The sequence below is a fragment of the Alternaria novae-zelandiae genome (assembly GCF_023758075.1).
Source record: "Alternaria novae-zelandiae strain BMP 2774 chromosome Unknown scaffold_11, whole genome shotgun sequence".
Taxonomy (NCBI): domain Eukaryota; kingdom Fungi; phylum Ascomycota; class Dothideomycetes; order Pleosporales; family Pleosporaceae; genus Alternaria; species Alternaria novae-zelandiae.
The window spans coordinates 608,531-633,261 of NW_026056971.1; the positions used below are offsets into that span (position 1 = coordinate 608,531).

Below are 24,731 nucleotides of genomic sequence, written 5' to 3' on the forward strand. Positions count from 1 at the left end.
GCAACCCTTCCAGCTCATGGTGTGTCAAGCCCTTGCTTGAGCCTTTGCATGCTCACCGGATCTCCTGCACACCATATGTCTATCCTTTTGTACCTTTCATACACTCTCCTCAATATACGAAGCGCTTGGCTATGGTGAAGTTTATCCATCCAAGACGTTCTAGTCCTGAACAAACTATGAGTCTTATTTGCCCTAGCAATCCCAGCCCAACGCATATGTACATATATTCAGCCTCCTCCCAACACTCAGCCCTTCGCCAAGACAACCTTTTTGAGTTCATTCAAGATGATCATGGCCTCCCAGTCAATGCATCACGGCGTCGAGCATAGATGCGCTTCCGTCCACATCCTCGGTCCGCGACACTCAGGCCTTGAAGAAATATGCGATAACCTGCTTCATTCAGACAGAATCGAGCATCTGACACGCACGTACATCAAGGATACCTGCCAGCATTTTCAGACATCAGATAGCAAAAAACACATCTCTTCTGGCAGTCCGGTGTACAGTAAGTACCTAGACAACGACAGGCTTCGAATTCCTGACCAAGGACTTGTCGTCCTGGTAAAGAGAGATCTAATTAGCGCTATGGAGAGGTGGGCGACTAAACATGGGGAGCTCAATACAGATGGGCAAAGGGAACAGGATAGAGGGCTCAACTTCCGAAATGTCGGACACATGATAAGCAGCTTCGTGAAGAAGCTGCTGCAGTCGGAACAAGCTCGGATACAAAAGACGAGAGGAAAAGCTTGGGTGACATATCTTGAAGAACGGGCGACGGCTGAGAGGGTTTTCGAGGAGATGAGGACGCAGACAGATACGCTATCATTGGAAGCTGATGGAAGCGATGCGATCGCGGCTGTTGAGAAGATCTGTGAGAAATGGAGGACAATGCAGAATGAGTATGGGGATGCTTGATGGTACTTCGGCTGAGGAATGATTCGGGATAGAGAATGAGGTACTGAAGCAGATGGAATTGATCATCGTAATCTGTGTATCAATAATGGCAGTCTTACTATGTCTACAACCGTGTGTTGTTTCTTGTGAAGCAGGCAGAGTGTTGCATCTTACTTGAATCCATCTAATATTCTTTGTGTGCCTGACAAAGGCTGTGTTGCTGATCCTTTCGCAACCCATGAATTCTTCGGACCCCCCAACGTCCATACTACACATTTCTGGTCGATCTGGGGGCATACAAGGCCTGTAGTGGCTAGCTGATAGATGGAGCTGACGTACGGTCAAGTCGGGTTTGCTGTGTCTGGATTGCTTGAAGGTATAACGGCGTATCAACAAGCATTGGTACTGGGATGTGTACTTTTTGAAATTTTTTAAGGTGTATGCACATCGGTCGTATGTATATACAAGCCGACCGACGCATCCAAGCCTAGTCTATAATGTTGCGCCGCGCAATGCTGTCAGCGCCAAACGCCCGCCCGTGTGGTATCATTCGCCTCGTCGCATACCCAATGTTGCACAAAGCAGATGCGCGTCTTTCCCATTCCCCTTTTCTCTATTCCAGCTTCTTCAATTGCCTGTAGACCTTCTTATGTTGCTCCAAAAACAAGAACGTGAGCACGGTGTGCGGGCCGACGCGAATGAAGCTCGGTACCCAGCCCTTGAACATCCAGCGGAATCCTTCTGCTCTCATAGTATCCGTGACTGTCTTCACTAGTCCCACACTCTCACTGGAGCTCATGACTTTAGTTTTGATGACATCTACCGGCGAGCATATCGTTGTAGCTACAAATCCAGCCAAGAAGGATGCTGAGAAATGTGTTGCGAGGTTGTCTTGCAGCGGCGTGTAGTTCAGCAGCACGCGCTTGAATCCGTCGTATGTTGCCAACTGTCCAACTGTCATGAGCACAGCTCTTGACGAGTTGGGCCAGACGCCTTTCCATAGACTTGCTACTCCTTCTTCCCGCGACATTCGTATTATCCCATCAATCGCGTTCTTGTATCCTCTCCGCTTTTCTTTTGGTAGTGCGGCATCGTGCTGCATCCGTACGTTCAAGATGTCTCCTGGGTTACCGGCGAATCCTCCGAGGAATCCTGATATGGAAGCCATGCCGACGAGCGTGAGGAACGAGGGTTTCGTGTCGGCGGTCGTCATGCGGTCTTTGAGGGCTTCGTAGACACCGAAGCGTGTCATGCTGTATGTCCCTTGGCGGAGCTGGGCTGCGGAAATCTATCGTCGCATTAGACGGGTCCAATTGGAATTGAATAGATAAGACGACTTACGCCCTTGTACAGTCCCAATGCGCCATCAGTCTTTATAACATGTTTGAACATTTGCATCATGTTCAACTTCACGCCAGATATTGCTTGTGTTTGTAACCGGACCTGAATTTATGAGTATACACAAATTGGCGCACGCGACAGTCGAGAAAGCTACCTTGACTACTCAAACTATCAGCCACTGTCCAATGCTGCGCACGAAGCGGTACAAAGCTTACCAAGATCCAGAGGATGTGTAAAGAAAGTCGCAAAACAACTTGCGCTTCCACCAAACCAGAACGGATAGCGTATAGGCGTCTTCTTGAGAGGCTTCACATCTTCGCTCTTCCGTAGCTCAGGGACGCTCACGGGCTTCTTGACGTCCGCCATGTTGAAGGTGAAAGGCCGCGCAGCAACAGCATGTGTAGCTGGCAGGGACAGGGAAGCTGTAGCCTTAAAAGTAAGGAAGCCTGCAAAGCTTCGGTGGTAGTTGAGGGACCGAGAATTCGGCACGCGCGGACGTCATCGGCAAAACGTGCTGCTTCCGGATTTAAGCTCGGAGCTGGCGGGCTGGGCTTGGCGGCGCGCGTGGTTTTGAGGTCGCGAAGGTAACGGCGAATCTCATCATCAAAGATGCGAATACCACTTTCTTCTACGGCGATTTGTCGTCAATTAGGTCGAAATGCCCTGTTGCGAGTACCACGGAGCTCAGTATCGCCCTGGCCGTGGCGGCAAGCGGTGAGATATAATTCTTCTGGTGAGTTTGCTGTCATGTGACGCGGCTCACAACTTTCCATATCGAAGTCACCGCTGTCCTTCGGTGTTGCGAGATTTGGAAGATGCAGATGATGAATACCCTTTCATTCAGCTATCTTTGTATTGGTGTTGAGCAGCAGTTTTGCGTATGAGCATAAAGAAGTTTTGAAGTATGGCATCTAAGTTCTCCTAGGCGCATTCCCGAAAGAAGTCAAAATAGAGGGACGAACGTATCAAACCGATGAATGGATGAACACACCCTCAACTATCCTCGACGCTATACCAAGACGCCTTCATCTGCAACCAGATCACCCTCTGACCATTACACGAAAACTTATCGAATCACGCTTTCCGGGTTACAAAACCCATAACGATCTTTTCCCTATCGTCACCACCGGCCAAAATTTCGATTCTCTCGGGTTTCCATTAGATCACATAGGTCGAAGCAGGACGGACACGTACTACATAAACAAGGAGACTGTACTACGGACACACACCTCAGCTCACCAAGCCGACACCTTCCGCAACAATGAAAGCGAGGGCTATCTCATCAGTGCCGACGTATACCGACGAGATGCTATCGATAGAAGCCATTATCCTGTTTTCCATCAGATGGAGGGAGCAAGAACTTGGGATCGTCAAATAGCAGAGAAAGAGGGCAAGACACTTGCGCAGGTCATCTGGGACGATGTGGAGAATATTCCCAAGCACGATGTTGCAGTCGAAGACCCAAACCCTCCGTTCCACGCCGAGCGTAACCCACTTCAAACAGGACACTCAGCAGAAGAAGCAGAAGCCATGGCTGCACACCTGAAACGAAGTCTTGAGGATATGGTGGTCACGATCTTTAATGCTGCAAAGAGTGCTGCAGATACTGCCACGTCAGACGAGCCACTAAAGGTACGCTGGGTGGAGGCCTACTTCCCCTTCACATCACCCTCTTGGGAACTGGAAGTCTTCTGGCAAGGTGACTGGCTCGAAGTGCTCGGCTGCGGCATCGTGTCACAACCCATCCTGAACAATGCCTCGGTTCCCGATCGTGTAGGGTGGGCTTTTGGCATAGGTCTCGAACGCATAGCCATGTTGCTCTACTCCATCCCGGACATACGTCTGTTTTGGTCAAAGGACTCTCGCTTCTTATCGCAGTTCAGCGAGCAGAAAGCCATTCGTCGATTCGAGCCTTTTAGCAAACACCCTGCATGTTTCAAGGACGTGAGTTTCTGGTTGAAGAGTAGCTCGAATGCCGCTGGTGGCGCCGCTGCTATTCATCCGCCTGCAGGAGGCGCGACTCACAGTTCATCCACGACATCCCCCAACCCATCCTCTGCTCCTACAACTCCATCTGGCACGCCAATCCCACCAGCAGCCCCGGCGCCATCATCCTCCAGCTTCCACGAAAACGATGTGATGGAAATCGCACGAGAGGTCTGCGGTGATCTTGTTGAGGATGTGCGTCTAACGGATGAATTCGTGCATCCAAAGACTGGGCGCAAGAGCATGTGCTACCGCCTCAACTACCGCAGCTTGGAACGCACACTCACGAACAAGGAGACTAATGAGCTGCATGAGCGGATGAAAGGCATGCTTGTGGAGAGGCTGGGCGTTGAACTAAGGTAGCGTTGGCTGGCCATGTGGTAAGATAGGACGGCGAAATCCGTACGAGTTCGCCATGTCCTATCCAGAAAAGGAGGAAAAGAGTATAGTCTGGTGGCGGTGGTGGCGGTAAAACGGTACGGGAGTCAGGCCGCCACGCAAAAAGAACACATAGGAGATGTCATGAAAATAGCATAGCCAGGTGAAGAGACGGGATTCTGTGATCTCGATCGGAATGTGGGGAAAACCGTCAGAGTGACATTGAGGGTGTGATAAAGAACGGAACGGAGCGAACGGACGACTGCCGAATGCAGGTGTGGGTGTTTGTGTGTGTAAGAGAGGAAACTAATGTCGGCTATCGATCCCTTCAATCCTAACGGCGATGTCCACTGCATGATGTGGTTTCTGGGTGGCCAGACTGCCTGAGCATGCAGGACATCACACCCTCGAAACTCTAAACACGACGATATCTGCCGTACGGATTGCCTGACATGCAAAGTGGAGGAGTGGGCGGCGCTTGCATGCTTGCGTATCTCCTGGACGCCTCTTTGAAGCCGGCAACTCACGATGTACAATATGCTGTAACGATAGTCGTAGTTCTAAATCAAACGCAACTCTACCATACCACAGTCTCTATTATTACACACTCAAATCACTGGTACTCGGTACTTCTAGGTCCCAGACTCGGCACCTCCGTGCTGCACCTCCGTTTCTTGTCGACCGCAAGCCTCATGCACGGCACCCCGCAAAAATTCCGATTGAGGAAGGAGTAAAAAACAAGTTACACAAGGTACCGTGCAGAAAAATCCTGTTTCCACACGCGAGCAGTCTGAACGTCTTTGAGAACAGCACTAACGCCTGATGTTGACAATGCAGCAAGAAAAAAGTTGGCATCACGTCAGCAAAATGCGCGTCTCAGGTTCTGTAATTGTTGGTCGCCCTATATGCGGCTGTGCTATAGTTTGCAGTTGGTGGTGGCCAAGTTCACCGGCGTGTCCTGCAGGTCGCAAGCTGGTGGGGCAAAGGACCCTGTTTTCCCCCAAACCAATACGAAATTTCGACGCGGGTATGCGCCGTTCAAACTTACACGCTCGAGACGCATGCGATAAGACGTGACTTGCAGTTCGCAGCGGCATCCCAAGTAGGCAAACCCAAAATCATCACGGACCCTGCGCCTTGCTTGCTTACCTGGGAACGCGCTTGTTGTTAGGTTGGCTAGACTAGCCCATAGATCAAAGCACGACATTGCCTTTGGCGTCTAAGTTTGGCGCAGGTTTGGTGTAGGTTTAGCCTGGCTGGCGAGCGGAGGGTCCCCTAAACTCCGACGAGGCTAGAAGAGACGTCGAAGGAGGCTTCTAGCTGCCGTTCTTCCAAGGGCTACCTGGAGGCACTTCCGTCGCAAAGAAAGATGGGTGTTGCGAATGTTGGCTAAGAATTGGGAAGCTTTTTCGATGTTTTGCGCAGGGGCTGATGTGGCGTGGGCGGAAGTGCTGGTGCGATTCTGCTGTTACTTTTGCGCCTCAGGCTTCCATGCGTCTTCGAGAAGCTCTCATTTTGGAAGCTTTGGACGGGTGAGGTCTGTTTGCTTGCTTTGTGGAACGCAAGCCTTCTGATGCTTTCTTTCTTCACATACTATTGTCCCCTCCTATACGTCTCATTCGTCGTATTGATGTCAAATTCGAGGAATTATGAAGTCTGTGTTGAGGCGGCTGGCTGATGTTCTCGAATTAAATGTTCTGTGCCACACGCATATATCGCCGTTGTATCATAGTAGGGGCTTCCTATGCCATTGTCGTACACATTAATAGCCGGTGCGAACAAGCAACTGCCGACCTCGCAGGTAGCGAAGGATCGCATCTGCTGTGCGATGTAGCATTTCTCAACGGCTGTTGCAGCATTTTGACGATCATCTCATGTGCATGGCAACTCGTGCCCGGGTACTCGTCCCGTAACAATCCCCCACAAACATCAAAATAGCCACACGCTATGGGTCGAGCACGATGGGAAGAAGTTGTTCTTGGAGAAGATCGAGATCGTAATCAGATCGACGATTGTTGAGTAAAGGCGAGTGGGTGACTTTTGCTTTTCGGTCTCAGGAGTTTGGTGTCTAGGCAACGGTCAGCTGCAAGGGTGTAAACTCTCGTAACGTTTGAGTGTCAAAGTAAGAGCTGGGGAAATGTTCTCGCCGTACACGAAAGCTGTACTACCTTGATGCCTGCTGTGCTACCATATGACAGTACAATATGTTGCAACAAAGATAACGTTAATGAAGCGGATGAGGTTTGAAACGAGGTGACGGTGAGTCGTATTTAGCCAGCTTGTGTGTGATAGAGGTCCCATTTGAGCCGCATCAATTCGGCACGTTGTGGCGGTGGTTAAGTGTATGATTCGAGTGGGGCCATGAGAGCATTGAAGTCATTTCCTTATCGAAGCGGCATTGGAACACGGACGTGTTGTGCTTGACGTTGCGCCATATCCGCAATGCTCAATAGAGGCATCGGAGATGATGTTGGTAGTGATACGCAATAGCAGTGCGCTACTAAGAACAGATCATAACGGTTCGTGGTATGCTCTGAATCTGCACCTAATAGCTTAGTACGGTACATAACCCGGCGGGATTGATCATCATATAACTGCGAAAACGATACCTGCGTTCGGCGCAAGATAACAAGGCTATGGCGAGCAGTTCCCTTGGATTGTTTGAACGGAAGAAGGCCCTGTGCGTTTCCCTTCTTGGTGATCAGGCGAAGTGTGCCGACTCCCGCGCCTTGGATAATGGAGTGGCGCTTTTTTTCTCTCGAACCGATCGGAACCGGCACATAGCAATCAGAACGAACGCACGCATTTTCGACGTGATGTCATGATATATGGGGAACGGCCTATTTCTCACATGTGCAGCGGGTTGATTCCTTCAACGCCCGATCGACTGGTGCTGTAGCAGCTGTACGCGAGATGATCTACTCGTAGGTAACGGACCAATATTGACTGCACGATGAGGACCGTTCGCTGCCTGCGAACCAACCGAACGTGATGATATGCAGCCTGCGCTCAGAACAGTCAGTCAAGAGCCAGGGTGCGATGGAGCCAAGACGTCCCCTTTCGGGGAAGATGGGCCAGGCGAAAGTATGAACAGCAAGACGAACCGCACACCAAAGTGCTTTTGATAAGGAACAGGCAAGACGGTAACCGCATGTGGTGCAAATCGGACGATATTGACTCTGCGAAAAAAGTTGGTGGCTCTCGTGCAGCAATCCCTTGCTGAGACTGGCCCGTTCACTGCGTCGCTTGGCGTGAAGTCGGAAAGCACTTGCATGCAGTCGGTGCGCGAAGGCCGAAATTCAGTAGCGCAACGTACCCAGCTATAGTTATATGCATATTGACGTGACGAGGCATCACCTTTGGAGAGAGCACCGTCACTATCATTCCTATAGGCAGATAGGGAAGAAGATGAGCGCACATGTCTTTCGCATAATGTTTCGTGGGGGTCGACGCTCGGCTGTGGTGTGTGATAACTAGCCACCGCACGGATACCAGAGTGAAACGGCGTAGTAGGCTCGGGAGAAAGAGGCAGATGCGGCACTGCACGTGTTGTGTTGAAGCTTTTGTGGTCCGCAGCGGACGGGAATCGCAGACAAAGTGCAAAGCGGGTCGTTCAGATTCGCTTTCGTGCTCGCATCAATGTCGGCGTGAATGGACGCAAGTCACGGTGCTGCTCGCGTAGGCGTATGAAGAAGGAAGAACTAGGCATGGGCACTAGTATGGCGCAAAGTTAAAAGATGGAGAGACAGTGTCAGGGACCCACGGCAGCTTGGACCAGGAATCTACCTGATCCCACGCAACCGTCGAGCGGAACCGGCAAGTGACAAACCACAGACCGAATTAGTACCAGACGTACGCTAGACGTGACTCTCTTCCATGAATCCTTCACCGAACGATGTTTTTGGACGTTCTCCGTGGGCAATTAAGCGACGGATTGCGGCCCCCGCCTATAGCTGCTGTGTGGGAGATTGGGACTCGATTTGTCGAAGAGTCGCTGAGATGACAGTACAAGTGATGTGAGGGGTCACTGACTGGAGATCATCGTCGTCGTCTCGAGTGTTGGCTAAGAGGGTGCCCAAACATGGGCTTCGGTGGAATATGCCGTCTCGCTCACGGTATTTGGCCGTCGTGGAGTGGAGCGGAAGCCCTTGCCAGGGCGGCGTTGAAGGGTCGCACCAACGCGTGCAATAAGCTTTGAGCGTCATCGTCTAGAAAAGCTCGTAGTTTTGACGAGTCGAGCGGGTGCAGCTGTGCCGTGATGACCCTGTTTCCGGCCCAGGGATGCCACGAGGCCGCTTCCGCAGCCAATGGCGCCCCCCTGCTAGTTCTAAACGTTCGCTTGCATCTGCCTTGTTCCTGAGGCGCTCCTGCCTCCCTCTCCCCGAACTCACTGACACCAACGTCTTCGCCGCGTGCCGGCCAGAGGCGCGCCGCTGCACAACCTCATCTGAACTGCGACCGAGTCCAATGCACTACGCCAGCACGGGGCACATGTTTTCTTCTCAACAACATGCACATCACTGGTGCTCCGTACCTCGCCACCAGGGCCATTATTCAGTCGCCAGCGACCGTTTAGCTGCGTCGCCCTGTTCGCAGCTGGTGGGCCGGCTTTCCTACCGCTTTGGTGCAGTCCACCGGCATTGATAAACCGCCTGGCATATGAGCAGCCGGTCCGCAAGGCGACGATAGATGATGATAGTCGATTAACTGCATCAGGTCCGTTTTCGCTGGCGCTAGACATGTTCACCTGATGCTTCAGTCGACGCTGCTACTCGCCTCCACACTATGCTGCAGATCAACATGTTGCAGCCAAAAGGCACCGTCCGTCGCAACCATGCGCTGTGCTCGATGCTAAGGGTGGTGCCGCGCTGTCCATCGTGCAGATCACCCTAGGCATTAATTGCGTGATGATATAGCCTACCCCACGAATCGCCAGACATGCGAGGTTAGGCTCGCGTTTCACCCAACTCCCGCCAATCCCACCTGGGACGCGCCGCCGACAGCCTAGACACTTTTGCTGTTATTGGTACTTCGCGTCTTGCAGGGGCCCTCCTCGTTGCTGCAGGTATCAACACTAGTGCTTGTGAGCCACACTTAACCCGCTGCAGTGTCTTTTTTACCACATACATGCAGGGAAAGCCTTCATGTTTGACGTGCCCGCCTCCCGAGTCTCACCAACCTTGTACTTCAGACAGTGAGCCACGGCAACCTCAAACGTCCGTCATGGCACACATTGCCAATTGCATGCGCTCGGATTCCGAAAAGTCTCCCGTTTATATAACTCTAGAAACGTCCTCCAGGATGGTAAGCCACTCTGCTCCACTCCACATTGCAATGAACTACCATTTGCCCCGACGTTCACGCTCACTCAGAGACATTCAGGCTACTCGAGACTCCCAATCGCCCACCATCTCTTCCCACTCCAAGAGCCCCTCGCTGGCAACTCTCCAACAGCCAAGCACCTCCAGATACCAACTTTGGCCATCTGCCAAAAGCCCTGTCGGACTGCCAAAGCACCCAGAATCTTCTGACAAGCTGGCTGCCCTTTCAGCTGGTCGTTCTGCCACTTCCCTCAGTGACACTGCCGTATTGCCTGAGAGCAGTCTACCCTTCTGGCAGCGTACTGGATCCTTGTCAAGAAGGAGGAAAGTCAGTGTACCTGAGCTTGGAAACACCATGACTACCGTTCAGGAAATGTCTATCGACTCTCGTAAGTGTGAACTGACATCTCTTCGTCCGAGCCATGGCTGATAATCTGTCCAGCAACTATCCCAGGGAGACCACCTCTTCGCAAGCTTTCTTACGAGGCTTTCGGTCACGAGCGATCGTGCAGTGCTCCCGGCTCTAACTGGAGGACGGGACCCTTCGGCGATGCAATGATGGCCTGTGTGACTGGTCCTTCCCCTGGCCCATCTCAGCACACCAACGGCCCTATGTCCTCTGATCTGCCCAATGCCTCTGGAAGACCATTGTCACCAATCCTCAGCCCCGGTGCCACACCTAGACCTTATCTCAAGGTTCAGACCGCCAACATCGACGAAGAATCCGACCTGCGCCCACAAGTACCTCCTAAATCGCCAGCCGTTGAACGCAAAACGTCTCCAGCCCCACTCATCCTGAACTCTAAAGCAAGCCGGCCACAGCTGACTACGCCTGCATCAATGAACTCAGGCGGTAACACACCACTGAGTGCGATGGACCTCCGGCGATCGCCCAATGGCAGCATTCCTCTACCTACCCCACCCTCAACCTTTACCAATCCTTTCTATGCATCATCACCCGCCTCGAACCGAGGCTCACCGCGTACTGAGAGGAGAGATCCTATTTCATCGCAAAGTTCTACCCATAACCGAAACATGTCTGAATCGTCCATCATGGAAAGAGGTCGACCTAAGCGACGCAACAGCAAGAGAGATCGCAGCCGCACCATGTCAGAGGCCAACGGCTCTGAGCCTACTCCTGACGCATGGAAATTGCCTGAAGGCATGCGTGTGCCAGAAGCTGCCAGACGTATGAGCGACGCCGACAAGAAGCTACTCCACAAGCAGGCCTATGACCAGGCTGGCAACTTCGAGGTGCTGAACAAACGTGACGTAGCATCACTATCAAGGGTAAGCTATTCACATCACCATCCACATAACCAATGCTGACGTCGCTATAGGAACTCAGAGCACTCGACGAGCGCTGCGACTACCTTCGAAAGACCTACAAATCACTACGTGCCGGCCGCCAAAAGCTACATGGCCGTATGATTGCTTATCTGAGGCGCGGAGAAACTGTCATCTTCTCACGCGAATCACTTCTCAAACAGGAAGAGGCACTGGCGGAACTGGACATCTCGATCGACGAGTTCATTCTGAAACTAGAGCAAGCCGAAAATCGGCGCTTGCGACTTCGGCAAAAGCTACTCGAGCACGTCGCGGCTGCTATTGTGCTCAACCCTAGCGCGCGGGATCAGGTAGCCGAAACTACTCCACCTCGAAGCCCTGTAAAGATCGACAGCCCATCTCGACATGAACGAAAAGAGACCGAGTCTATCAAGATATACGCCGACGGACACGTTTTAAATCTCTTCTCCGACATTGAGAAGGCCATCGGCAAGATGTGCGAGCAATCTTGCTGAGCGCCTCACGACATTCATTTCTTCTATCTTTCCATCATCGATACCCTCTTCCTTGCCTTGACGGCGTACCATTAATTTCGACCCCCGGACTTCTCACGACTTCCTTATCTGTACCATAACGGCCCAAGCATACTTTGCTCTTACCATTACTCGTTCTTTTATTCCAGGGTGGCCCCTTGACATTTGTCTATACAAAAGAACGCTCATACCATCGACATTCTGCTTTATTGTATACGTTGGCATATATACCCGAGCTTTTGCCCATCCTTTCTGTTCTTCGAAGTAGTCTTTTGCGCATCAATGCTTTCTCTTACATCACGATGTCAGGAATGGCGATGACCATGTTGGGGGCGTTTCATGTTTGAGCTTTGACAAGGGCAGGACGCTATTGTGGCGCACCATGTATCTAGGTACTACCTGCAGGGGTAGATGAATCAAGAATGACATTTCAAAGCCAAGTGTTTCGGTCTCTTCCCAATAATCCTGGTGGCGCTGATCGTGCTCAGGGACCATGTCGAGACATCGTCATTTTTCCAACATCTTGCTCGGGCCTTGCGTGAGATTTCGCACTGACGGGCCTGGTCCGTACGGCGACCAGTTTTCGTCTTTAAGGCCCGGGCTGTGACGTTTGCTGTCACGACGATAGTAGGTAATCTGCCTGCGAGCGCAGTGGAGCAAGTGCAGCTTCGGAGGAGTGCGCATTCTAGAGCTCGAATTGTTTCACTGAGCTACGTACCGCACGTGGCTAGACTGGCGTCCTTGCTATATGATGCCCATTATAGGCTGTTTCGACGACGACATCGCAGCGTCTTGAGAGGTGTCCGGTGAAACGGGCATACGGTGGGGCTGGGAACATGAGAGGGGACTGCCCAGAGTATTGTTTCTATAGGTTGCCGGGGTGTCTATAGTGTTACGCGGGGATGCACAGTCGCGCACCCGCGCAGCAGTCACATCAATTTCCTTGCTCTCACCCTTGTTGAGCTGGGGACGAGTTTTGCAGAGTTTTCAACGTACATTGCGTCGATATCCATTGACCTGTGCAAAGATGTAGGACGCGCCCAGAACACACAGCGGGCCAGATACGGATCTCGGCCGCCGTCAAGTTTCAGAAGCCGATTAGAACACTGCAAGGCCTATCCCAACACACGGCACGCATCGTGCATCGACTTCCCGCCATCATCGAGGCTTAAGGCATATTTGCCGTTTATCAGAGATGAAACTTCTTCAGCAGGTGCAAAGGTCGGCATATTGGTCGAGATAGAGCAAGTAGTCGGGTGAGAGGGCCCGCTTCCACCTGCCGCGACCGGACGCTCCAGTCTCTTTGGGTCGGCGCCACCTTTCTCCGCATGGTCCGTGCCTAGCGAAAAACCTCACTTCTTTGGGCGACGACGTGACTACCTGTAGAGAGCCATAATTTCCACCGTCACACTCACCACCATGGCTACCAACAGCATCAAGTTATTGACCGGCAACAGCTATCCCGAACTCGCTGCTCTCGTTGCCGACCGGTACGTTCAAGTTCTTCACTCCTGACGCTCTTTCGAGGCTGCGACTTGGCATGCAGCTGCCCAACGACTGCAACATATTTACCCCCACCATCATGCAATAGCAATGGGTATCGCACAATCCGCAAAGTCACTCGGCTTTTCTTTGATGCTTTCTTCTTTTTTCTTCTGAAACCGACACAGAAACAGAGCCTCGGGGTGTTAAGCACGTGCCCCAACTGCATCGCTAATTGAGTCACAGGCTCGGAATCGAGCTTACCAAGATTCTGGTGCTCCAGTACTCGAACCAGGAGACCTCCGTGACTATTGGAGAGTCCGTTCGAGACGAAGATGGTATGCATCATCATATCTATACGGGATCGAGTATCGCTGCGTCTAGTGCTCGGCTTACCACAGCGCAGTCTTCATCCTGCAATCCACACCACCAGGTGACATCAATGATGCTCTCATGGAGCTACTGATTATGATCAATGCATGCAAGACCGCTTCTGCGCGCCGCATCACCGCTGTGATTCCAAACTTCCCGTATGCCCGCCAGGACAAGAAGGACAAGTCCCGTGCGCCAATCACCGCAAAACTCATGGCAAACATGCTTCAAACCGCCGGTTGCAACCACGTCATCACAATGGATCTTCACGCCAGTCAGATTCAGGGGTTCTTCAATGTCCCCGTCGATAACCTCTATGCTGAACCCAGCACGCTCAGGTGGATTCGCGAAAACCTGGACGTCAAGGACTGTGTCATCGTCAGTCCAGATGCGGGGGGTGCCAAGAGGTAAGACCACACGTCCTATCTGCTAACAACCTCCCCAAGTCTTGGTGCCGAGTACGGCAGTGAGCAGTGGTACAACGGCGCGAACTCAAGACCCGAAGTCTTACTCTGTGCCATACTGAACTCTCGGACTGTCATCCGTAGAACGACTTCTAGAATGTGCTAGTACTAACGCATTTTCAGGGCAACCTCGATAGCGGATGGCTTGAACCTTGGCTTTGCCCTCATCCACAAGGAGCGCACGCGCCCCAACGAGGTTTCGCGCATGGTGCTAGTCGGAGACGTACGAGGAAAGACTGCCATCCTGGTCGATGACATGGCCGACACATGCGGTACACTTGTCAAAGCAGCGGACGTTCTCATCTCCGAGGGTGCAAAGGATGCGCTCGCGATCGTCACCCACGGCATACTGAGTGGCAATGCCATTGAAGCTCTAAACGGCAGCAAGCTCAAGAAGATCGTCGTCACCAACACCGTACCCCATGAAGATAAGAAGGAGCTGTGCGACCGCATCGAGACAATCGATATTAGTCCGACCGTAAGTAACTCCCTATACTTTGGAACGGTGCCGCTCTAACGGCACACAGCTTGCCGAGGCCTGCAGGCGTACCCACAACGGCGAGAGTGTTAGTTTCCTCTTCAAGCACGCGCCCGTCGACTAAGGGAGGCATCATCATTCGGTCAACGGCAGTCATCTAGCATATGAATTAACGGCGTCACTGGCGGTATAGGCGTTAGGATCAGCATCAGGACTTGGACTATTCTTCAGACGATAGACATCATGGGTCTATGAAGATCTGCAGATCGCCTTCAGATCCCGCATCTATGGGCGAAGCCACTGCTGCAGCATGAGGCGTCGCACTAAGTGCATTAATGAAATTGCACGTTTCTATAACAGCTTCTTTCCGCTAAACTCGTGGCAGGTGCTTCTAAACTAAATCCGCTGTCAGCCGGGTTGACATGCATGCGCAAGAGGACGCCATGGTGAGGCACTTGTCTAGTCCGTCACGTTGCGCGATACGAACTAGCGAGTTAGCTTCTTTTAGCATGGAGCAGATCGAACTTTATATCATCGTCAAACTACACTCTCCCCACGCACAAATAAGGTTTCAAGACCTGCGAGATCTCGCTGATCTTTACTGCGCATGCTCAAGGTGCGGGATCAATCACCGCTAGACATCGCTTACAGGCATGTACTGTACTATCACGATGCATGTGCGTCGTACTGGCTTGCGCGGTGACAGGCTTAACATGCAGCCACAACCAGCACCTTTAGACTGACATCAAACGATGATCGACAAACACGCGGAGTATTGTACTCTCCCGGTTAGTGTTACTTCGACAAGTTCGTACACCTCAGCCACCTCCAGATACGCTCCACATATCGCAGCCAGCATACCCCAAGGAGGATTGTGTGACCAAATGCGGTAGACTCCGAGAGCTCCACCTGCCACTACTCAGCGACCTCCTCCACCCTCAGGATTCAATCATTGTTATCAGTAATCACCTCAGATCCTGCCGAGTCAAGTCGCCTTTATTCCCCAATTAATTCCTACGACTGCCGACCCTCCGAGGAGGTTTCAAACCATGATGAAGATCACGATGCTCACTTCACCCACCGATCTTCCGCTCCGATCCGAGGGTGAAAGTGGTCCAAACGCGTTGCTATGTTTAACTCGTGGGTTGAGCGGAGGTGGAATCTGGAGATATCCGTGAAATGCGGATTTTAACTTTGGGGTTTGACTATGATCGGACTTGTGGTTTTTGCATCCACCGATGCCGAAGTTCTGCCACCGCGTCGGCATGGCTAGTGTGTGGCTGAAGAACATGTTCAAACAAGCGTTCGCTGCTAAGCGGCTGCCCGTCCAGAACGGTTCCACGCGATGCAACGGAACTCATGGCCGCTTGTGTCTCGCCGCTCGTACGAGCGCGCCAGTCGAGTGGCTGGGCTGCGCATTGCACTAGGGATGTGAGAGTTGTGATTTGGCTGTCTCAATGCGAATGCGAAATCGTATCAATTTGGCTGAGTTCGATGAGCACGTCAATTTTTAACAATATGTCGCTGTTTTACTACGGTGGAAGACTAGCTTAAACATTCTCGCGATGCTTGGCATCCATCGCGCAGGACGGTTCACCCCACAGCAGCACTGACCATCAGATGACCACCATCCCCATACCTTAAGACCCTTTATCAACGCTATCGCACGGCTGAATGCGAATGCGAAATCTTTCAACCAGCGTAGGTACGAACTACAGTTCTCTCTCAACCCCTTCGAATACGGTTTCAATAGCCTACACGGCTACCGAGCTGCCTCAAGAATTCACGCAGCCTACCCCTTACGACAAGGATATACTGCGTACGCACACGCGCGAGAGCACGCAAGTAGATCCCAAGGGTCCTCCGACATGCAAGCAAACGCAAGGATCCAGCATCACGCACCACCAGCACCCCAGTTACCCATAAACTCAAAGAGCCGGAAGAAGCCAAACGAACGCACGAGACAATCCCACTCCCCAAAGAGCCCCCATGCTGGCCTCGCATCGAAGACACAAGTTTCCCAGGTTCCAGATTCCCCAAAAACCCGCGTTGGAAAATTAAAGTTGTCCACACCCCAGAACGGACCGAGGGTGAGAACTTTATATGGCGCAATCGCGTGCGTCGTAACGCAACACATCCCTTCCCTTATCAACATGCTTTCCGCTTTCCACCTCGCCGGATTGGGACTGCAGCCAGCCTCGTTACGGGTGCCATTGTGTCTCGAAAAGTAGCGGAACCCCCGCGCCAGGGTCCAGGTGATAACTTTCCTTCGACGGTCCGAAATGGTGAACTTTGATGTATTATCATACGATTTTTGGATTCTGGATCTTGACCTGAGGGGATAGTCTGGGTCTTCCATTGTGAGTGAAGGGCCGATTCGGGGGGCGAATATTGTGGGCGGAAGGGGCAAGGTGAGACGGTCTTTTGGGGTGGCGTGAGGTGGGGGTGGACCGGTGGAGGTGGGTTGTAGATGTATGAAGATGTTTCGGTGTAAAGGGTCATGTGGAGAAAGGTGGTATCGTGGAAGTAAGGATTTGTACAGATGTAGCATGTAGAAGGGTGATGCCTGTGCCTAATGCCTTATCACTGGGATGCGGGCTGTGGATGTGGAAGAGTTACTCTCGGGGTATATGGTGTGAAAGACCAAAAGCTTCCCTTCTCGATAGTTTATGTGAGCTATTATGAGAGTTGTGGCAGAAGGGCTGGACAAAAGGCCAGTGTTGTTCAGATGTGATGGTTTGGAACAAACGCGCTTGCTTGAGAGATGTTGTGATGGTACACTTTGTACCACGTGGGCTTTTGAGTTGAACATCTGCATGTCACCTCTTGCATAGATACTGATTGCGAGCGATGCGATTGATCTCGCCTACGTAAACTGCGTCGAACAGAGTATACGTCTACACAATACGCTTGATAATCTACTTTCACAACTTGTTCATCGTGTACCCACGTTTTTCAGAATCAACAATAATCTTAGATACATCTACAGTTTCAAAGTATATACATATTCAAACCCTCTTCACAACAACTCTTCTTCCTCACCAACCCAGCTCACCAGAAAGAGCCTTGGTCAGAATGTCCGCCATCTCCGCATGTGTCGCAGCATTAGGATGGTAGTCACATGCAACATCTGAGCCTTGCGATGGCATATCCACCAGACTAATCTTCGTGCTGTTCTTAAGTTGCGCAATCGCAGCGTTCAATGCATTAGTCTGCGTAGTCTTCTGCGCTTGACCTGCAGGGTATCCGTCGCCAAGCATAGGCGATGTCAGAAGGAAGAAAGCCGCAGCTGGGTAGTGTGTCTTGATCGTCTTGACGAAGTTGACCATGGCAGCGGTGTATTCTGCTGGAACAATCGGGTCGCGGATGCCGGCTTGATAGCCAAAGTCGTTGGTACCAAGATTGATGACTACAGCATCTGGTGTGGCGTTTGCGGGAAACGTGTAGCTGTTCAGCGGATCGAGAGCGCCATATCTGGTCCAGCGTTGAGGCATGATGTCGCTTGGATCGGGGGTGGGAGAGACGTAGTTTCTCGTTAGACCGATGCCGCTCCAGGCTATGATGTCGTAGTCGGCATCTAATGCGTCGGCAGCCAGGGCGGCGTAGGTCTTGGGGTTGTTCTCCACAGCGGCGCTGTTCACGCATGGGTTGACGCCGTCGAGACCGTAGCCCACGGTGATGGAATCCCCAATGACTTGGATCTTGCGCGAGGCGTAGATGTCTGGACCGAAGGTGCCGTCCGTTGTTACGTTGCCAATGGTTATGGTGCCATATGAAGCTTCTGATCGTTTCCGCAGTTCCACCGTGTGTTTGCCGTTACGGAGGTCAGCGGGTGTTTTGATGGAAGTGCCATTAACATCAGGAATGACAGTCGCTACGCCATCGATGGTCAATTGAGCACTGTTGGTGCCGCTTGTGCCTTCGATGCCGATGCTAGCGGAGGAACCTGTAAAGGTAAAGGATACGCCGGTTCCGGGCCATGTCAACTCTTGCGTGTCTGGATTCACACGTCCGAGAAATCGAACGGCCGTGACATTGTCGATGGCTGCTAGTAGTACGAGAGGGGATATGGAAAGCTTCATGATGAAATTCGATGATTTGAAAGATGCGCAGCTCGTCATGGCACTGAGACTACGCACGAATTTATACTGTGCAACATTGTACTTAGTATCGAGACTAACACGGAGGACCGTTACTAATCTCGTAGAATAGTAAACAAGTTCCGGAGTGACCTGAATCGTGGCCTCCGAATAAATTGCACAGGACAAGAAAACCGGGTAGCCTTTGGAGAACTCCGCGATCTTTCTACAGCCACGATGCTACTGCATGTTGCGTAGCTATAATTGGCCAAGCATTTACTTTGCGATATTGCGCATGACACTAGAACAGTATGGTAGTCGTAAATTTGAGAAGATGCGGGGGTGCAGCCGTAGGTATGTGGCAAGATGACCGTTGCGATGACGATCGCGGACCTGGTAAATGATGCACTAAACTGAAATGGGAATGGTGCGGAATACATAAATTCCACGAACGAAGGCTGCTCTCGTCCTTTAGTCCGAGGATATAGCTAAATGACGATGAACAATGCGCCTTCTGGCGCGTCATGCAAGAATCGGGGCTTGTGGGAGATGAGGACGAGGCTCTGAATCTCGATCGCACACTGGAAAATGCCTTCTCTGCGCTTCGGCGTCAGACGAAGCATCCGCATCACTGACATGGGAAGCAAGATTGACAAGAGAGCATCGTATTCTCTAAGATGAGAGCTACACCAACAAAGTCTGCTCCCAAAGTTCTCAAGGTGACGTTTCCAACCACATGGACCTCAAATCGCGACGATTAACATCCAGCCCATGAACCCCAGGGATCATTTACTTCTCGCGCAGTCGCTCCTGCTACTAATGGTATGTACGCATCGAACAAGACGATGCGCGGGCGTTGACACGGTCTTTCAGTTCCTGAATCTCGGTGTGTTGTAGATTCCAAGGACACGGGACAGGTAACCGAGCTTGACCTGTGCGACGCCGTAGCATAACGATAGGATATGGATGAATGCGAAACGATAAGGAGCAGACCCCTCAGATCTGGAAATGACTGGAGCAGATGCATGGCTAGAACGAGGATATGGATGACAGTCGCTGAATGCCGATAAAGAATGGAGATGTTGAGAATGAAGGTAAAATTGCGAATGTGTGCGGCCCGAGGTAACAATGACTGTGTTCAGGTCGTCGAAGTACCACTCGAAGTTAGGGTATCGATGGATGAAAGACGATAGGAATATAGCCTCGACACCCTAGATAATAGCAATGAGCCGCGCTCGCCCTTGTTCAAGAGTCCAAGAGCTTGGAAAATGATTGGGGTCAAGTGCGCGGAACAGATGTTCGAGCGCATCTTCTCCGTCGCTGTTGGAGTTCTGACGGGTAATCTTGAACTCTTGTTAGCATGATATCGGGTGGCTCAGCAAGAAAGACCGACAATGTGAGCGTTTGCGGAGGTGTAGTAATGGTGGTATGGATATGTCGTAAGAATGTTGTTGAATGACGGCGATGATGATAGGAAGGAATAGTTGATGACGAGAATGAGGACCGTCCTAGAGGAAGGATATCAAGAATATGGCAATACGATGGCGGGACGCTGGAATATTGAAGTCAGTTCTGAATAATGAGACAGCTGACGAATGAGACGTACCTCGAGTGTCGCGGATGTGACAAGGGGTATCAGCGCAGCGATAGCGCCTGTTGCGCTGCCTGTTGCTTTGCCTGTTGCGCTGCCTGTTGTTGCGCCATCTGCTGCTCGCGCACCTTCTACATCTCCAACTGTTGAGGATACATGTTTCGAAGAATGAGGATGAATGAGGTAGAGATGCCGTAATAATACTAAGAAACAGTCAGTAAGACGTAGCGAATCTCTAGAGTAAGAGACATACAGTGGTAACGATGCTGCCGAAAATGCACTGGAAAAATCGGACATCCTCGATAGTGGTGTCGTGATGATCGATGCCATGTCGGTCCTCGAGTATCTGACTTCCTCTAGGGAAGTGTTGCCAATGGAGGGATGAACAAGGTAGAGATGTCGTAAGAATACTAAGAAACGGTTAGCATAGCACAGAGAAGTTGTAGTGTCGGATGCATACCGTTGTAGCGATATATCCGATAAGAGCGATGTTGCATTGTGGATACATGGCTCCCTCGAGGAAAGTGTTATCGATCATGGATTGACCTCGTAGTTGCGTCAAACCGTGGTGTTCTTGTAGAAGCCTTCGATCGTGGCAGGACAAGAGCGAGCGGGAGAACGATGGCGATATAGATAGACTGGATAAGAATGTGCGAGATATGGCGGTATGAATGTTGTAATGATACCAAGGAACAGTCCACTAACGTTTCGGGAAAACCACGAATCGGCTCGTTTGTCCTCGGATTGTGGGGTGATCGCAGGATCATGTGTCGGTTGGCTTGAGCATTATAGGCTGTCGCGCGGGTTAGTATGACATGGGGAAGTTCTGGCATCAGATACATACTGTCGTAGCGATGTTGCCAACGGAGGACTGGTATGAGACCACTGCGCTTGTCCGACCGAGAAGAGGCACTTGACTTGTGGAGCTTGCCGAATACGCTGAGGCTGTGCTGTGCATGTCCTCCTCCATAGTGATGGAATGATGAAGATGTGGTGACGATGTGATAAAAATATCGATAGGGTGTTGAGGTATCGATAGTGGGTATGAATGAGAGTTGGAAGCGATATATGATGATAGAAGTGAGGATGGTTGAGAACGAAGGAGAATGGGTCGTATCTTAAAAAAACAGTGTGAAGAAGATGGTGATGGAGGATGAAGGACGGAGGAAGAATGGGAGCAGGTAGATAAACAAACAAAGAACACAACGGGGTATGTGAGGAGCGAGCTTGTAGCGTGCCTGACATGTACCCCCAAGAAACATGTCTGCACGAGAAGCAGCATGTGGCCATCGATCGTCAGTAACGACTGTATATGCTGCTTCGATGTGCAGGAACCACGGGGCACTAAGCATCCACCAGCATACGCACGAAAGGGTTCAGCATGCCAAAAGTCTAGATGTGAGTCGTAACATCATCAATTGAACCTGAACGAAAGCACCAGTCTCTCACTCAATCCTTTCCAAGCCCCTTCTAATCCTCCAAAACTCTCAATCCCCATCTCCCCAGTTCACATTCCTACAACACCTTGAAGCAAACATAGCTCAAGAACTTGTCATTCAAATCACCCTTGTCCGTACTCCTCAGATCCGCATTACCGGGCCAGCTCAGGCTGAGGAAATCAGATTCAACGCCAGGAGTCTTATGGCAAGAGTTGTTTCTATTAACAAACATATTAGCTAGAGTCGCGAAGAGATGAGGTATTGGAACAAACGTGAAGAACTCGCACAAGAACCCCGGATCGGGTCCAATCGATGATTCCCTACCAGAAAGTTGCGCGCAGTCGATATCTGAACCGCCTGGTTTGGTGAAGTGGTGCGAACATGCGCCGTTCCAGTTGATGTCGTCGCAGACATAGACGCCCGCCAGATCTTCAGGCACGGGAGACACGGAAGCTGATGGTGCTTCTGGCAACGGCGTAGACAAGGTCGCTGTTACGGTGACCATGGTGGTCGTCATGACGATGTCTGATGCTCTAGGAACAGGAGTCAGAGCCGGGGCGGGCGCAGCAGAAGAGCTCTCGGCGTCGCCTCCAGCGCCTAATAAGTCTCCTAGGCCGCCCAGAGGACCGCCTCCGCCCAGAACATCGCCTCCACCAAGAACATCGCCGAGGGGGAGGCCTTGTCGCTTTGCAGCTGGATGTGCAGATTCTGGGACGTATTCTGAGGGGATGAAAGGATGACCTGGGCTCGGGGGCAGACTTGCAGCGAGAGTGGTGCTGGTCATGAGGAGGGTGGTGAGGATGGATGTATACATGATGAGCGATTTGCTACTGTCAAAGTAGAGAGATTTGATAGGACTGAAATGTAAATGGGACGCGCGTTGTCTACAGAAATTATAGAGATTCTCGGTCTACTTGTACTTCTCGTGAGTTGTACGTCTCGTGGAGGTGAGAGCATCTTTCTTCCCAAAGCAATATGAGACGACAATTTCTTTTTCTGTGTATCAACTGTCACGACACTTGCTCTCTACCGGCTCCGTGAGACTCGGCGGGTAGAGTTGTGTAACAAAATGCCCGGTTGCACTGATCACCTGCAGTACGCGACCAGGCTGCACGTAGGCTGCGTGCATCCCTTCGAGGACTTCTGCGGAAACGTAGTCTTCAAAAGTGCGGGTGGTGCCTGGGAGGCGCTCGATTATGTGCGCATGAGAGATGCATGTCGACTGAAACGCAACGGCAGTGCTGATTCAAGTCGAGTACAGTTGAGCACTTGAGTGCGCATTGTTGATGAAGTGCCGTTTCTGGCACTGGCCCGCTGCGTCGCGGCAACGTCTTTCGCAAGGTGTAACAGCCGGCGGATGGAACGATGGACTTGTAAACAGTCGACTTACTCTATTCTGATAGTAGACAATAATTGGGTACAAGAATACTGACAAGTCCCTCCCGAGTGGTGGTATCATATGCGCTCCAATAACGCGACCAAACAAAGCGCTGTAACGCTGACAAGACGCGGCCGCAATGCCCCATGCCCAAAACTTGTAGGTACTCGGTGGAGTAAGAGAGGCGCCTGCTGCCACGGGTATATGAACGACAACGGGTAATCAAAGCGATCTAAGATATCCCTGAGAGCGAGTGTACTACGCCCCTGATCTCTCGGGTGCTTCTGGTCGGTCCGGCTCGTAGTTTGTCTCGCCGAGTGACTCGGTAGGTCCAGAGACAGAAGGCGCTGACGGAGCAGCGGCACTTGGACCTCGAGACGCTGCTGCGTTCAGGCGCTGGTTCAGAGCCTCTAGAGCGAGAGCACGTCTCCTTTCTGCCTCCGCACGTGTGGCTCCTCCTCGACCGCCCCTGCTGTTAGGGTTCATGATGCTGGGTAAACCCCCTTCAGCCCGGGCGCTCGCCTGTTCGTTGCCTGCATCAATATCCTGATCTGAGAAGGGTATGCACACTTTGAGCGATACGAGTGTGTTGTAGATGCCGTCCGAGAGGGCGCCAACGGGTGTTTGTATGGGCTCTGGGAAGAAGTGAGCAAACGAGAAGGTATCTGAGGCGTCGCCGCGGATGACAGAGCCGTCGCCAGTTGCGGTAGACGATAGTGATGGGCTTATGCGGTAGAAGCGGAGGTAGATCCAGGCAGTGAAGAAGCCGAAATACGCCAGGAACATGGCCGTCTCGGTACCCAGTATTATGCCGGAAATGGTGTTGGTGAGGAGGAAGATGGCAGGGAAGTGCTTGACGCGCATGCGGATGAGGCCCTTTGCGATGGCAACGGTGTGTTCGGGGACGAGCTGCTTGAAGGAGACGAGAAAGCCGGCTTGGATGGCGATGCCGCCAGAGATGGTCGTGCGCCTATGCTTGGTCAGTACAGTGCATGGGACGAAGGCCGAGTACGCACATCAGAGAGGTCTTGCCCATGACCAGGTAGCCGACGATGTAGAGCAGATAGGCGAGCATGTTGGGGATCATGGCCACGAAGAGCATGAACTTGGTGAACTCGTGAGACCCCCACGCTCTTTCCAGGTAGCGTCCGCCATAGAAGACGGTGAGTCCGGTGGTGATGAGGCCGAGGAGGTTCTGCTCCACCACCGTCGCCAGCGCGAAGACCCAAGGATACCACGGCACCGAATAGCGGGGGACGATGGTAAGCCACGGGACGCCGTTTCCCACGCCGATGATTGGCTTCTCGATCTTTTCTACCAGGTTCGCGTTGGGTCGCAGTGCGAAATTTACCAGCGTAAAGAATACGACGGCCGCCAGCACGCCCCGAGTGAGCGGGGGCAGGTTGATGCGCGCCATGGTGGGGAGAATGCGGCGTCTGGAGGCGGGAGGTGAGGCAGTCGGGCGTCCTTCACGTATCGGCCCGGGCAGGTCCAGACGGGCGGTGGAGGTGTCGAGGGTGAATTGCGCATGCAGGCGTGGGAGCGTCTGCATGTGTCGACGGCAGGGATCATGAACGACGCTCGGACGGAGATCCTGTGGGGACTAGCGGCCGCCAGAGTGCTGAGTAGTTGCAGGTAGCCTTCGATCCTCCTACAGTACAGCTCGACGACCACCACCACCACGAATCGCGCACCCAGCACGCCCCGC

At 52.0% G+C, this 24,731-nt stretch overlaps 7 protein-coding genes across 7 annotated transcripts; 3 read left to right on the forward strand and 4 right to left on the reverse strand.

The window, feature by feature from the left end:
• Nucleotides 1–1,507: 1,507 nt before the first annotated feature.
• Nucleotides 1,508–2,601, reverse strand: J4E88_005990 (uncharacterized protein; the record flags this gene model as incomplete). The annotated part of the gene is made up of 2 exons (XM_049399621.1): nt 1,508–2,172; nt 2,451–2,601. The coding sequence occupies 2 exons, from the start codon at nt 2,599–2,601 to the stop codon at nt 1,508–1,510; spliced, it is 816 nt and encodes a 271-aa protein (XP_049254634.1).
• Nucleotides 2,602–3,579: 978 nt separating this feature from the next.
• J4E88_005991 (uncharacterized protein) lies at nt 3,580–4,584 on the forward strand (the record flags this gene model as incomplete). The annotated part of the gene is made up of 1 exon (XM_049399622.1): nt 3,580–4,584. One exon carries the CDS (start codon nt 3,580–3,582, stop codon nt 4,582–4,584), a length of 1,005 nt encoding a protein of 334 aa, XP_049254635.1.
• A 5,691-nt stretch (nt 4,585–10,275) lies between these two features.
• On the forward strand, nt 10,276–11,722 carry J4E88_005992 (uncharacterized protein; the record flags this gene model as incomplete). Its single annotated transcript, XM_049399623.1, has 3 exons — nt 10,276–10,309; nt 10,363–11,210; nt 11,261–11,722. 3 exons carry the CDS (start codon nt 10,276–10,278, stop codon nt 11,720–11,722), a joined length of 1,344 nt encoding a protein of 447 aa, XP_049254636.1.
• A 1,437-nt stretch (nt 11,723–13,159) lies between these two features.
• On the forward strand, nt 13,160–14,660 carry J4E88_005993 (uncharacterized protein; the record flags this gene model as incomplete). Its single annotated transcript, XM_049399624.1, has 5 exons — nt 13,160–13,230; nt 13,469–13,560; nt 13,629–14,001; nt 14,182–14,536; nt 14,586–14,660. 5 exons carry the CDS (start codon nt 13,160–13,162, stop codon nt 14,658–14,660), a joined length of 966 nt encoding a protein of 321 aa, XP_049254637.1.
• Nucleotides 14,661–17,574: 2,914 nt separating this feature from the next.
• J4E88_005994 (uncharacterized protein) lies at nt 17,575–18,618 on the reverse strand (the record flags this gene model as incomplete). Its single annotated transcript, XM_049399625.1, has 1 exon — nt 17,575–18,618. The coding sequence occupies one exon, from the start codon at nt 18,616–18,618 to the stop codon at nt 17,575–17,577; it is 1,044 nt and encodes a 347-aa protein (XP_049254638.1).
• Nucleotides 18,619–21,721: 3,103 nt separating this feature from the next.
• J4E88_005995 (uncharacterized protein) lies at nt 21,722–22,429 on the reverse strand (the record flags this gene model as incomplete). The annotated part of the gene is made up of 2 exons (XM_049399626.1): nt 21,722–21,863; nt 21,918–22,429. The coding sequence occupies 2 exons, from the start codon at nt 22,427–22,429 to the stop codon at nt 21,722–21,724; spliced, it is 654 nt and encodes a 217-aa protein (XP_049254639.1).
• Nucleotides 22,430–23,281: 852 nt separating this feature from the next.
• On the reverse strand, nt 23,282–24,440 carry J4E88_005996 (uncharacterized protein; the record flags this gene model as incomplete). Its single annotated transcript, XM_049399627.1, has 2 exons — nt 23,282–23,993; nt 24,040–24,440. 2 exons carry the CDS (start codon nt 24,438–24,440, stop codon nt 23,282–23,284), a joined length of 1,113 nt encoding a protein of 370 aa, XP_049254640.1.
• Between the last annotated feature and the right edge of the window lie 291 nt (nt 24,441–24,731).